General features: G+C 36.0%; 1 protein-coding gene across 1 annotated transcript; it reads right to left on the bottom strand.

The window, feature by feature from the left end:
• Positions 1-9189: 9189 nt before the first annotated feature.
• Positions 9190-11520, bottom strand: LOC102226225 (pancreatic progenitor cell differentiation and proliferation factor A-like). The gene is made up of 5 exons (XM_005798891.2): positions 11374-11520; positions 10709-10790; positions 10554-10631; positions 10374-10467; positions 9190-9572 (listed from the first exon to the last, which is right to left on the bottom strand). The coding sequence occupies exons 2-5, from the start codon at positions 10761-10763 to the stop codon at positions 9443-9445; spliced, it is 357 nt and encodes a 118-aa protein (XP_005798948.1). The 5' UTR covers positions 10764-10790; positions 11374-11520; the 3' UTR covers positions 9190-9442.
• Positions 11521-12006: the final 486 nt, after the last annotated feature.

The following is a 12006-nucleotide window of genomic DNA, read 5'->3' as shown; positions in this document are numbered from 1 at the left end:
CTAAAATGTTAGTTGCGCTGACCCCAAAGCACTAAACATTAGTTCTTCTAAAGCTAGCTTTTTCCTTCAGTTCCTGTTGTTTTCTTCAGTAGTTCTGGGTGCAGCGCCCCCACGGGTGAGGAGGGGAACAGCCTTTTCAATTAGTTTAGATTGTTTGACACAGTGCAGTGTGAAAGTGAATTGCAACAACTAAAAATGTAACAAATGCTGCAGTTTTTGTCCAAACCTACCAGACTATGAGATGCCGTTTATAAATGGGAGTTTGCATAGAGGCCCTCAAACCTTTTATTTTGATATTCCATTTCTGCTTATCGGCAATCTATTTTGCATATTAACTAAATATTTAGCTTGGATCTAAATATTTACTTATAGGCAAAATATTTAGCTATACACCAAATATTCCACTGAATATTTTGCTTACAGGTATGAGCTAAATATTTTAGCTTATTGAAAATATTTATTTTCAAACTAAATATTCAGCTTGCTATCTGTTTAGGTTGCTAGGTAGGTTATAGCTAAATATTTAGCCAACAACCTAAATATTAAGATAGCAAGCTGAATATTTAGTTTAAAAATTAAATGTGTTAGCAAAGTAAATATTTAATTTGGTGTTAAATATTTAGTTTTGAAACTCTATCTATAATTCTATCTATCTATTAGTTTTTAAACTAAACATTTAGTTTGAAATCTAAATATTTAGGTTACTAATTTGAAAGTTCGGTATATAGTTTGTAAACTAAATATAGCTTCTGAATTAAATACTTTATAAATGTATGAATAAAATGGTGAAAACATGACTTTAAAAAATAAAGATTCCTGTAAATTTTTTACATTGTAACTTTACTGTAAAAACAGACTCCGTTAAGATAAATTTTTATTTAATTAATGACAATGTGGGATCTGTTGTGTGTTTTTCTACACAGTTTAGGTTTAAATATTGATCTAATCTGGTAAATATCTGATCATTTTGACCGTCTTCAGCTCCAGAAGTGAATTTTTTTCTCCTCCTCTGGTATTTTTTGCGACACCCCTCAGGACGTAACCGCAGACGAGCGCTCACACGTCTTCCACGTCCCCCGTCCTGTTTGTTAGCGTAGCAGAACCTCTCCTCCTCTCCACCTGCAGCTCAGCGCCAGGCTGAGGCCCGTCCATCCAAACCAAACCCCCACCTGCAGATCGGCTCCCCGTGCCCTCTGACCCCCCGCTGAGCAAACACGTTTAGCTGTGTGCTGAAGTTACTGTGACCAACAGCGAAAAAACTTGTCGTCATGTTGTTGTTTTGTTATATTTCCCAACGACGCCCAATGATTTTTTGCTCTTTGTATTGACTTGACAATGTAATCTATTGGTGTTGACTAAAATGCCCTGGTAGCTTGTGGATTGCTAAAGTGGTCAGATAAATGTACTGTAAACCTGTACAAAGAGTGATAAAAGATGTTTTGAACCTTTTCTTTTTCTGTGGGTACAGCACTGTTAAAAAAATCAAAGTGGTTTTAGCCCTTGCCTGTTTTAACTTATGATTTTGTGATGGTCTGTATAACTTCTATTGTTATTTATATTATTTGAGTTGTTGCCTCTCCTGCACTGGTAAGAGACTGTAGCTCTGTGCAGGGGTTCGTACTGTAAACCTGTGTGAAGCTTTGTATTTTCCCTCTCTGGTTTTGGACTCAGTGAAAGTGTGATGTTTACATGTACAGTTTTTGAGAATATTTTGCGTTTTTTGTTTGTTTTCTGCATCTTATTCTTTCCCCCCCTCTCGCCCGCTCCTCTCATCTAGCCTCCCCTCGCCCTGATCTGTGTTCATTCGCTTAGAGAGTTTTTGCTTTCTGTTGTTTCACTGCATCGTGACCTCTCCGACGACTCGGTCACGCGGTCAGAGTGAGCCGTGCACGACGGCGTTGTGGTGGCTTCCAGCATTTAAAATGGTAATATTTAAGAGAAAAAAAAAACACAAGGGGGAGTTTCACAACTTCTCAAAGTGGACCAGCAAAGATTTATTAAGGATTAAGATGACTTTAACAGTTTTAAACCCTGTTGTGGCCTAAACAGAGTGAGCAGAGACTGGTGGGATGTCGGTACATTTATTATTCTACTATAAGTGCTCGTATTGACTTAGTATCCTGGCGTGTTGTCGGGGAAAACTCCTCGTTCTTAATCCGACTGGTGCCCTGAAAGGTTCACTTTGACCTGTTGTAACATCTCCTGGTAACATGAAAGCCATTCCCCTCTTCTGGCCTTTAAAGGGGAACCCATAAACCTCAGGAAATACTGATTCTCCGACTTTAGTTTTATCCACTACTTTCTTCTAAAGTGAGAGTTAAGTCTCTAAACTTAAAAAAAAACAACAAAAAAAAAACATTAACATTTATATGAGATGTCTATTGTTTTGTACATTTATCATTGTGATTTAAAGGTGGAGCTTTTTCCAGTACGTGTGACTTAATATTTTGGGTTTTTCTTTTTGAGTGTTTATTGGTATTGATATTTATTAATATATGTGAAACTACAAAAAGAAAAAAAAAAAAAGACAAAAGAAAAGGTTGGACCTTTTTTTCATTGGTATGTTTCATGCAAAACCGTCCAGGTGAGATTTTCTCCGCCTCTTACATATCACTAACGAGGGACCTGTGTTCGTTTGGAAATAGCGCTTTTTTTCAGTGTTGCATCAACGCTATGAAAAACAAAAAATTTTAAAAAACGGATAAAAATAAAAAACAGTGAGAAAAAAAAAACAGGAAGCAAAACAGTGGTTTACCAACTGCAGAGCTGCGAAGCTCTCCTCTTCTCCTGTGATGTCAGTAATTGAATAAAACAGTGCGATGAGCTATCAAACTGACATTAGTGTCCTGGTTTTTATTTTCTCCTTTTTTTTGTCTGGAAATATGTCTTGGGTTTTACCTACTGTCTAATGTATTATCTGCTTCCTACACTAGAGGGCAGCAGAGAGTCAAAATCAACTGTTGCCGAGGTAACGAGCTGCAGGAAACAAACCTAATGTTCTTTATAACGTGATTTACCGGTAGGTGATACATACACGAGTAAAATAAAGACAAATAAAAGGATGACACAACCAACAGAAATAGTTTGACTCTCCAAAGTCTGAAAGCTTGAAGGACATTATAGGTGAAAAAAACGTAACATTTGACCAAAATGCTCAGATATTTTGAGATTTATATCACACATCTTCATGAAAAAACAAGGAAATTTTTAGAAAGTCAAAAATTGGATATCAGTTTTTTAATTAATCTCTGAAATTCTGTTGAGAAAATTTGGACATTTCTGAGTTGAAAATTTGTGAGAATTATTTTTTATTTTTTATTTTAGATTAATCTCAGAAATGTTTTAGAAAAAGCAAGAAACTTTGAGTTTGAAAAGTCCAAATTTGCGAGAAAAAGAATCAGGAAAGCGTAGACCAACCTCAGGAGTTTTTTCCTTATGAAAAAGCTTCAAAAATCTAAAATGCCATGCAAATTTTTAAACCAATCTCTGAAATTTTTTTGAGGAAAAAAATTGAAATTTCTGAGTTTGATAGGTTGAAAATTTGGGTGAAAACAATTGAAAATTTTAAATTCATCTCAGAATTTTTTTATATGAAAACCAAGGACATTTCTGAGTTTGAAAAGTCAAAGATTTGTGAGAAAAAAACCTCGGAAACCTTTTTAGGCTTTTTAAAATATATAAATAAGGAAATTTCTGAGCTCCAAAACTTTAAAATTTGCTATAAAAAACTCAGAAATTTTCAGATAAACCTCAGGAATTTTCTAGAAATACTTTCAAATTTCCACAGTCCAAAAGTCGAACATTTGATATAAAACACTGAGAAGTTTTTAGATTAATCTCATAAATGTTCTAGTTTCAAAAGTAAAAAGTTTTAGACTTTTTAAACTCTGAAAATGTCCAAAAGTTGAACATTTGTGACTTTTGAAGCTCAGAAATGTCCTTGTTTTTTCTAGAACATTTCTGAAATGGAGCTAAAGGAAGAAGAACTTGTTGTGTTGCGGGTCGTTCTGTTTTAGTGATCTACTTTCTTCCGGGACGGAGTGTGTTCATGTGACCCGTTCAAGTTTCTGACAGGAATATTTGTCACGGCGGTTTCATCTGGGTCGGCTCGCGCCTGGCAGAATTCTCAGCTGGTTCTGCAAACAGCTTTGAGTGAAACTGGACATCGTGTTTCCCCAGAACCGGGCCAAGATTCCCGACCAACACTGACCTCATTGCTGCATGTGAACACAGTTTATTTACTTTAGTTCAGGTTTTGTTGTCCACCAGCTCCTATAGTTAAGAGAACAAAAAGCGAAATTCCTGGTGGACTTTTTAAAATTATTATTAGAAAAAAAGCATTTAAAAATTTTGAAAATAAAAATTAATGTTCCTGCAACATACAAATTTGGAACAAAAATTTAATTCTTTACAAAATTCACTGCATATTCAGCTAAAACATCTCTGTCCAGAGACGTTAATTATATGAAGAACTTGAACCAACATGACATTTAATTTACATTTTTAATCAATAAAGCATTTTTGAATGGAATTAAATTGAATACTTTTATAGTATTTAATCATATTAACACATGCAGAAGTAGAGCATCAGTCCTAAATAAAGAAATTAACTAGGGCTGCAACAAACAATTATTTTAGTTATCTATTAATTTATCAGCTATACTGACGATTAATCGATCAATCAGTAAGAGAAATTTGGTATACCCTGCTGATTTTTTTTGTTTCCGTATTTTTCATACAATATTAGGAATACATTAAAAGATGCAAAAGAACAAATAATTCAATTCCTTCTTTATATGAGAAGATAAACATTATGGGCTAAAATTCAACAACACAACATTCCTTTAGTGTTTTTTTATATTTTAAATTGAAAATGTTTATCCTTTACTTACAATTTTGTCTTGTTTATTTATCTAAGGATGTTGTAAATTTCCTCTTTTTGAGTCTGGATTTCCCAGTTAATGATTAATTGATTACTAATTTAGTAGACATTTAAAACATGATTAACCACATTTAATCATTCCAGTCCTAAACCGAACCAGCTTAAAATGAAGGGGAAACACATATTAATCGTGTTTATTGAGTAACTTTGAGTATTTTTTGGGTTCAGCACGTTTCAGTGTTTACAGTTCAGCTGTGAACCGAAAACAAAATGGATTCCCTGGATTCGTCTGAGTGACCTTTCACCCAGATCCTGCTTTCTGGTCGTCTTTTGGGATGAAAAACAGAATTAAATTGCTTTCATCTGAGTGATTAGTCACATTATTTGTGACAAAACTGATGAGAATTTTAGTTCCTGCATGAAAGTTTTATTTTCAGTATTTTAACATTTTATAGATTTTGACTTGTTGATTCCAAAATGTTTATTCTTTATTCATCCCTCGTTTGGCAGAATGATTTCTAAACAACATTTAGCAAATTATAAGACGTTTCGAGGGGAAATCTTTGAGAGCATAACATTTTTAAAAACCCCAAACAAAACAAGTGGATTGTTGTTTTTCTGTTTATAGAAGAAATATGGAACAAAAAAACCCAAAAGAGAGCAGAAACTATTTATTTATGTTTTATGTTGTTATATTTAGAGGGAAGTTTTAGTAAAAGATTTGACCACAACCAGCCTTTAATAGGATGTTTATGGTCTTGTTGGGGCCCGAAATGAAAATGAGTTTTAAGTCAACATGTGACAAAAACTCAAGAAAAAAACCCTGTAAACTGTAAATCAATTAAACAAACACTCTTTGCAAACACTATGTGTTTTTTGGGAATGAGCCTCAGCTAAATTCTCTGCAGATGTTGGTGTTGAAATGTGTTTTTGTTGAATTTAAGACCAGAGAACTTGGCCAACAGAAGGGAACACAAACAGAAAACACAAACACGCCGCAGCGGTGTGGGGCGATAAACCGTCACGGTGCCAGCATGCAGCTTTTTCTGTGGCTCGTGGGCCCAGGCGGGTCCATCCGTCCGGCTCGTGTTGCTGATCAAATATGACCCTAAAACAGGACGACACTTTAGACCCGGAACAGGAACGAACCTTTTCACCTGAGCTTAAAATATACAATGAGTCACTGAGTCTGGTAAAGCCGAGCTCTGCATGTCTCTTTCCTCTCATCTTATTTTATCTGGGCTGAATGAACTTGTGTGTTTGGGCCCCGGATGTCCGACCGTGCCGGGCCGGACACCTTTGGTCCAGATTCTTTTAGAGCCAACTGATGGGCACAAGCAGCCTGTGCTGCAGGAACTGGCAAGAGCTGTTCCCGCAAATAAGGCAGACAAAAAAATAATAATTTATAACTAAAAACAAAAGATATGATTGAACTACAATGTAGATAGAGAACAAAAGGAAGAGTAAATTCACACCCAAAAACAATGAAGATTTTGTTCTCCAAAAGTTCAATGTTTGTGAGAAAAAACTCAGAAAGCTTTAGATTAATCTCTGAAATTTTCTAGAAAAAACTTGGAAATATCTGAGTGCAAAAAGTAAAAAAATTTGCAAGACAAAAATCAGAAATCCTTAAATCAATCTTTGAAATTTTCTAGAAAAACAAGGACATTTCTGAGCTTGTAAAGTCAAAAATCTGCTAGAAAAGGTCAGATATTTTCAGATTTATCTCTGAAATTTTCTACAATTAGCTTTTTTTGGAACTTTAGTTTAGAAAGTCAAACACTGTTTGACTTTTGATAATATCAGTTTGAAATGAGTTTGAAAAGTAAAAAAAAAATTCTACTTTTGAAACTCAAACATTTCCACTTTTTTCTAGGACATTTCTGAGATTAATTTCAAAGTTGATACAGGAGTACTCTCTGTTCTCAGAGGAAGAACGATTCCACTGCAAAAACACAAAATCTTACCAAATATTTTGATCAAGTTTCTAGTGCGAATATTTTAGTATACTTGAAGTAAAACAAAACTGTCTTGCAGACAAATTATTTGTAAGTTAGTTTTGTCTTATTTCAAGTGTACTAAGATATTTGCAGTAGAAACTAGACCAAAATTGTTTGTTTTTTTGCAGTGTGGCAGCAGTAGGAAAGTTTCACAGACACCAAAATGTAGCTATGGAGAGAAAAATAACTGAGCGAAAACAAAAAGTTGTCAGTTGAAATAACAGCAAATAATACAAATCGGAGAGTAGTAAAAGAAAAAAGTGAGGAAAAAGTGATCAGTTTTAGTAACTTTCTTTCTTTCCTCCATCTCTCTGTGACTTTCAGCATTATGAACGTTTTATAACCTAAATCAGCTTTAAACGTCTCCACAGCTCCGTCCCTGATCCGTCTGCTGAGTCTCCATCTTCCATTAATTAACTAAACTTTTATTTAGGGCTGTCAGGGTAAATGTACATCTCACTTGGAAGATTTTTTTATTCTTAAAAAGCATTTTCTCTCTCCGTTTTACCCCAGAATGATGTCTGAACCGGTTCTGCAGCCAGAGCCAGAGAGCTGTTTGTGTTTCATGTTTGAACAGAGAAGTAATCGTTCAACAGGACTTTGGTCGGTCTATTCTTAGTTATCAATGTTCATTTTGGTAAAATGTTCACTGTTTGTTGTAATTCTCAGAATAACACGTACTGAGAATCAATGATTTCATTGATTTCTTTCTGCTGCCAGTATGGCAAGATTTCTTAGCTTTTAATGTTGCACAACTCTAAATTGTATAACGAGATTAGAAGACACTGCGACTCAAAACGTGCTGCTTTTCATGCAAATTAATCTCCAAGTAAAGCTTTTATATGACTGAATATTTTGGTGGGAGTAATCAAAATAAACAAAAATCAAATTATAGTTGTTAAATACGGGGTTAGTTTTGACACCGTTTGGATTTTTAAGTAAAGTTTAAGCTCTAAATTATTCATACTGGCTAAAATTTTAATCAAACTGAAAACTGTCTTTCTTTCTAATGAGACACGCCTCTCACAGAAGAAAATAGAATAATGTAAGGTATATTTTGTTTGGAAAATACAATAGAAATATCCTTTTTTGGAGTGCAAGAGGAAGAATAGCTGAAAACTTCAGTTAGATGTACAAAAACCATGTCTTGTTTAGTAGGGTTATAACAGAAGGGATTTTATAAATGTTTTTCCTGAGCAGAGAAACTTTATATCACCTTTCGGAAGGAAGAAACTGAAAAACTAGTGAATGGAGATTCCTAGGGTTAGGTTTCAAAGTTTATGGTAAGTTTTCACCGTTGCAGATATAGAAGTGGATCTTTCAGGTCAGACACTGACGTGGGACAATTGGTCTTCCTCACAGTTTTCACTCTCATTCATCCCAAAGACGATCAGGCCTGATGATGATGGTGTGGAAGATCATGACTTTGACAAAAAAAAACACAAAATCCTACCAAGTATTTTGGTGCAGTTTCTAGTGCAAATATCTTGAAATAGGACAAAAATAACAAATAACCTTTCAGCAAGATATAGGAGCTTGTTTTAAGTCTATATAATCCCTTAATATTGATCAAAAAGTACAAGTTCTTTTGGCAAATTATTTCACTGATAATATTATAAAAATGTCTTGTTATAAATGAAACAATCTTCCTGTGGAACTAGAACTTGGTTGCTAGGTGACGAGCTGGGCTTTGCTGTAGTTGCTAGGTAACGGCACACTGCCCGGCCGTCTAAATAAGTTAAATAATCTACCAGTGGAACTAAAACTTTTCCATCAATATTTACAAGCATTTACAAACGCCTATGTCTTGATGAAAAGTTACTTGTAAGTTATTTTTGTCTTATTTCAAGGCAAAACAAATTTGTCTTGATTTTTTTTGCCTAGAAACTAGACAAATACTTAGTACGATTTTTTTCTGTTGCAGTGTGTGTATTGACCACTTTGTATAATTAAAAACAATGAGGGACTTAAAGACACTTGGGTCCAGTAAGCACCTTGTTATTTGGTTCAAGTTAATCTTCCTGACCTTTCCTCTCCATGACGTCTTCCTCAAGCTGCTGACCCACATTAAAGCTAAACCAAGACGTTGCATAAACTGCATTAGCGCTTGAATTAATCGTTCCTAATCATGTCAGCGTTATAAACAGATTAAGTCCATTGTTGAGTCACCTGTGTTCTCTCTAGGTTATATAAGCCAAAGCTTTGAATGAGGGAAATATGATGTTTACAGAAAACATTAAGTTATTGTTTTGTTCTCACTATATAAAGGTCAACACATTAAAAAAAAAGTGGTGTACAAAAAAAAGGGGTGATTAGAATATAGTTTTATTGTCAGTTGTAATTTATTACAACATATGCATAAAAAATGTTTTTACATAGGAGCTTTTTCATAACTTTTGGTCAATATATAAACATACTATATACAGGCAAAAAGGACAGGGTGAGGAAACCCCATCAACGCAACCACCATCGTTACATCTCCATTGCTGGACTATGTGAGAGGTGGCAAGTGGATGGTGAGGAAGGTGCAGAGGAGGAGGATGAGGAGGAGGGTTGAGGACTAGGAGGAAGTTGGTGGCGGGGACATAGGTTCATGTTTTCCACCGTCGCTGCTTTCGCTGAGTTGTCTGGTCCAAACCATTTCCTTGGCGATGCAGGTCACCTGTCCGTTGGCTAAAGTGTATCCGTTCCTGCAACACAAACAAACCTTTAGTTTACCATCAGACAGCATAAAATGCTCCCATCCTGCAAAAACACAAAGTCTTACCAAGTATTTCTGGTCTAGTTTCTAGTACAAATATCTTAGTACATTTGAAATAAGCAAAACTAGTTTACAAGTAACTTTCTGCAAGATATAGAAGCTTCTTTTAAGTAAATAATTTCTTAATATTGATGGAAACATGCTGGTTCCACTAGCAGATGATTTCACTTATAACATGAGGAGAAATGTATTGTAAGTGGCCCTAGTATTTTTTCATCAATATTAAGGAATTATTTACTCAAACTTTCAAATTCAAAAAAACTTTATTGATCCCAAAGGGAGGTTAAATGTTGTTGTAACTCATATTAATTCAAATTCTTTAAAGAGTTGATGTAGAAAACTTAATATTGATGAAAAAGTATCAGTTCCAATGGCAGACTATGTCACTTACTTCATGATCTACGGCAGGGCACTGCACCGTTACCTAGCAACCAGCCAAGTCCAGCCCGTCACCTAGCAACCCAGTTCTACTTCCACCGGCAGATTATTTCACTTATACACTTATGCATTTTGTCCATGTTATAAACGAGATAATCTGGCAGTGGAACTTGTACTTTATTCATTGATATTTAGGTATTTACTGAAAACAAACTCCTATTTCTTGCTCAAAAGTTACTTATTACTTTTATCTGATTTCATGTGTTGTAGTGGAAAGTAGACCAAAAACACTTGGTCAGATTTTATGTTTTTTTTGCAGTGTAAGGTGATTACATCTGCATAAATCACTCACTTTTGATTTTCAGATCCATTTTGCATAGCGAGCTGGTTCTGCTTTGCAAAGAAGAACGAAGTCCACCAGTGACCGGAGTCTTGCCTCGGAAGTGCTACGAAGAACGAACGTTTATTTTTTAATTGTGATTCATTAAGACGCCATTTTGAATAAGTTTCAGCAATATGCCGCTTTCCATACCTGGATGGTGTGGAATAACCTCCCCAGTGTACTCGGCGCTGCCACAAGAGCTGCTGCTGGAGTTGGACCCGAGACGTCCTTTTGGAAAGAAACGGTAACGTTTCATTTTTGTACACTTATCCAAAGATAAAAAGCATCATATACGCATTACTTACGTCTATAGTAGTCATGTGTGGCGACGAGAGAACCGCTTGATGGAATTGATGCCATTTTCTCCGACTTTAAGTGGAAAATAACCTAAAGAGGAAAACAGACACGTCAAACTCAATTTCCATCTAGGAGCCTGTTCAGTTCAAGTTAACCCTCTTGACCCAGTTATGTTCACGGAGTTATAAAACAGTAACAGGTGGCGCCGAGTGTCAGGTTTCCCCAAACTCAAATTACAAGAATGTATGGGAGAACGTGCCCACGCGTACAGCAGGCTGGTGTGCATGCACTGGCTGCATGACACACTGGCTGTATTCAGACTCAACTTACAAAGTCATAAAAGAAATATAAATCCTTATTTTCTACCATTGTTTCTTGAAAAATGTGCAGAGACCAGAACCAGTTCAAGGCTGTACAGCTTAACAGTCTGAACAGCAGAAGGCTTATAGGGATTTCACTGACCTATGCCAACACTGCATGGCAAATGACACACAATCTAAAACAAAATAATGTCAATTTTGCTACAATTCCTTACATTTATTTATTCAGGATTAATTACAAAGGTGAACAATTGAGATTTTTTTTCCATGCAAAATAGTTTTAAAAAGCAAAAAAAAAAAACAAAACAATCATAAACATGAAAATATACTCTAGAATAATTATTTTAACTTGCCTTTAGAATGGGTGGATGATGCTTGCACCTGCTGCGGACGGCTTGCAGTAGAAGAGGGGGTAGATGCAAGCTAACTACGGCCCATTTGTGGACGAACAACCTGTGTGGACCGCTGTGGATCACTGCACTGCTGTGGTCACACAGGCTGGCCCACGAACGGCTTTTATACCAGCAGGCGCGTTCGTCCTCAGCTCGTGGGCGGGGCTTGAAACTTGAGGACGGGAACGTGCTACCCCCGCCCGTGACACGCATGAGGTGGCCACGGTGACACCAGTGCGCTTAGGGAGATTACACAGGCTTTACTTAACCCGACCAGTGCAGGACTTATCCCCGTCCCTGCTCTGAACCCAGACAGAACTAGAAAAGCAGTCATGCACAGAAATGGGCACCGGCTGAGGAAGAAATGCCTTAATACAGGTTCTCAAAAAGAAAATCACTCCAACCAGAATACCATATTCGATACGCATCACCTTCATGATACGTATCCCCGGTGGTCTAGTTAGGATTCGGCCTCGGTTCGATTCCCGGTCAGAGAACTTAAATTTTGTAATTTCAGAATAAATTAAACTTTATTGATCCCCGATGGGAAATCTATTTATTGACAAACTACTCCATTCAAAGCATTAGCAGCAA

This window comes from Xiphophorus maculatus, chromosome 1 (assembly GCF_002775205.1).
Source record: "Xiphophorus maculatus strain JP 163 A chromosome 1, X_maculatus-5.0-male, whole genome shotgun sequence".
NCBI lineage: Eukaryota > Metazoa > Chordata > Actinopteri > Cyprinodontiformes > Poeciliidae > Xiphophorus > Xiphophorus maculatus.
The sequence above is the reverse complement of the archived record's forward strand: the minus strand, read 5'-3'. Positions and strand labels throughout refer to the sequence as shown.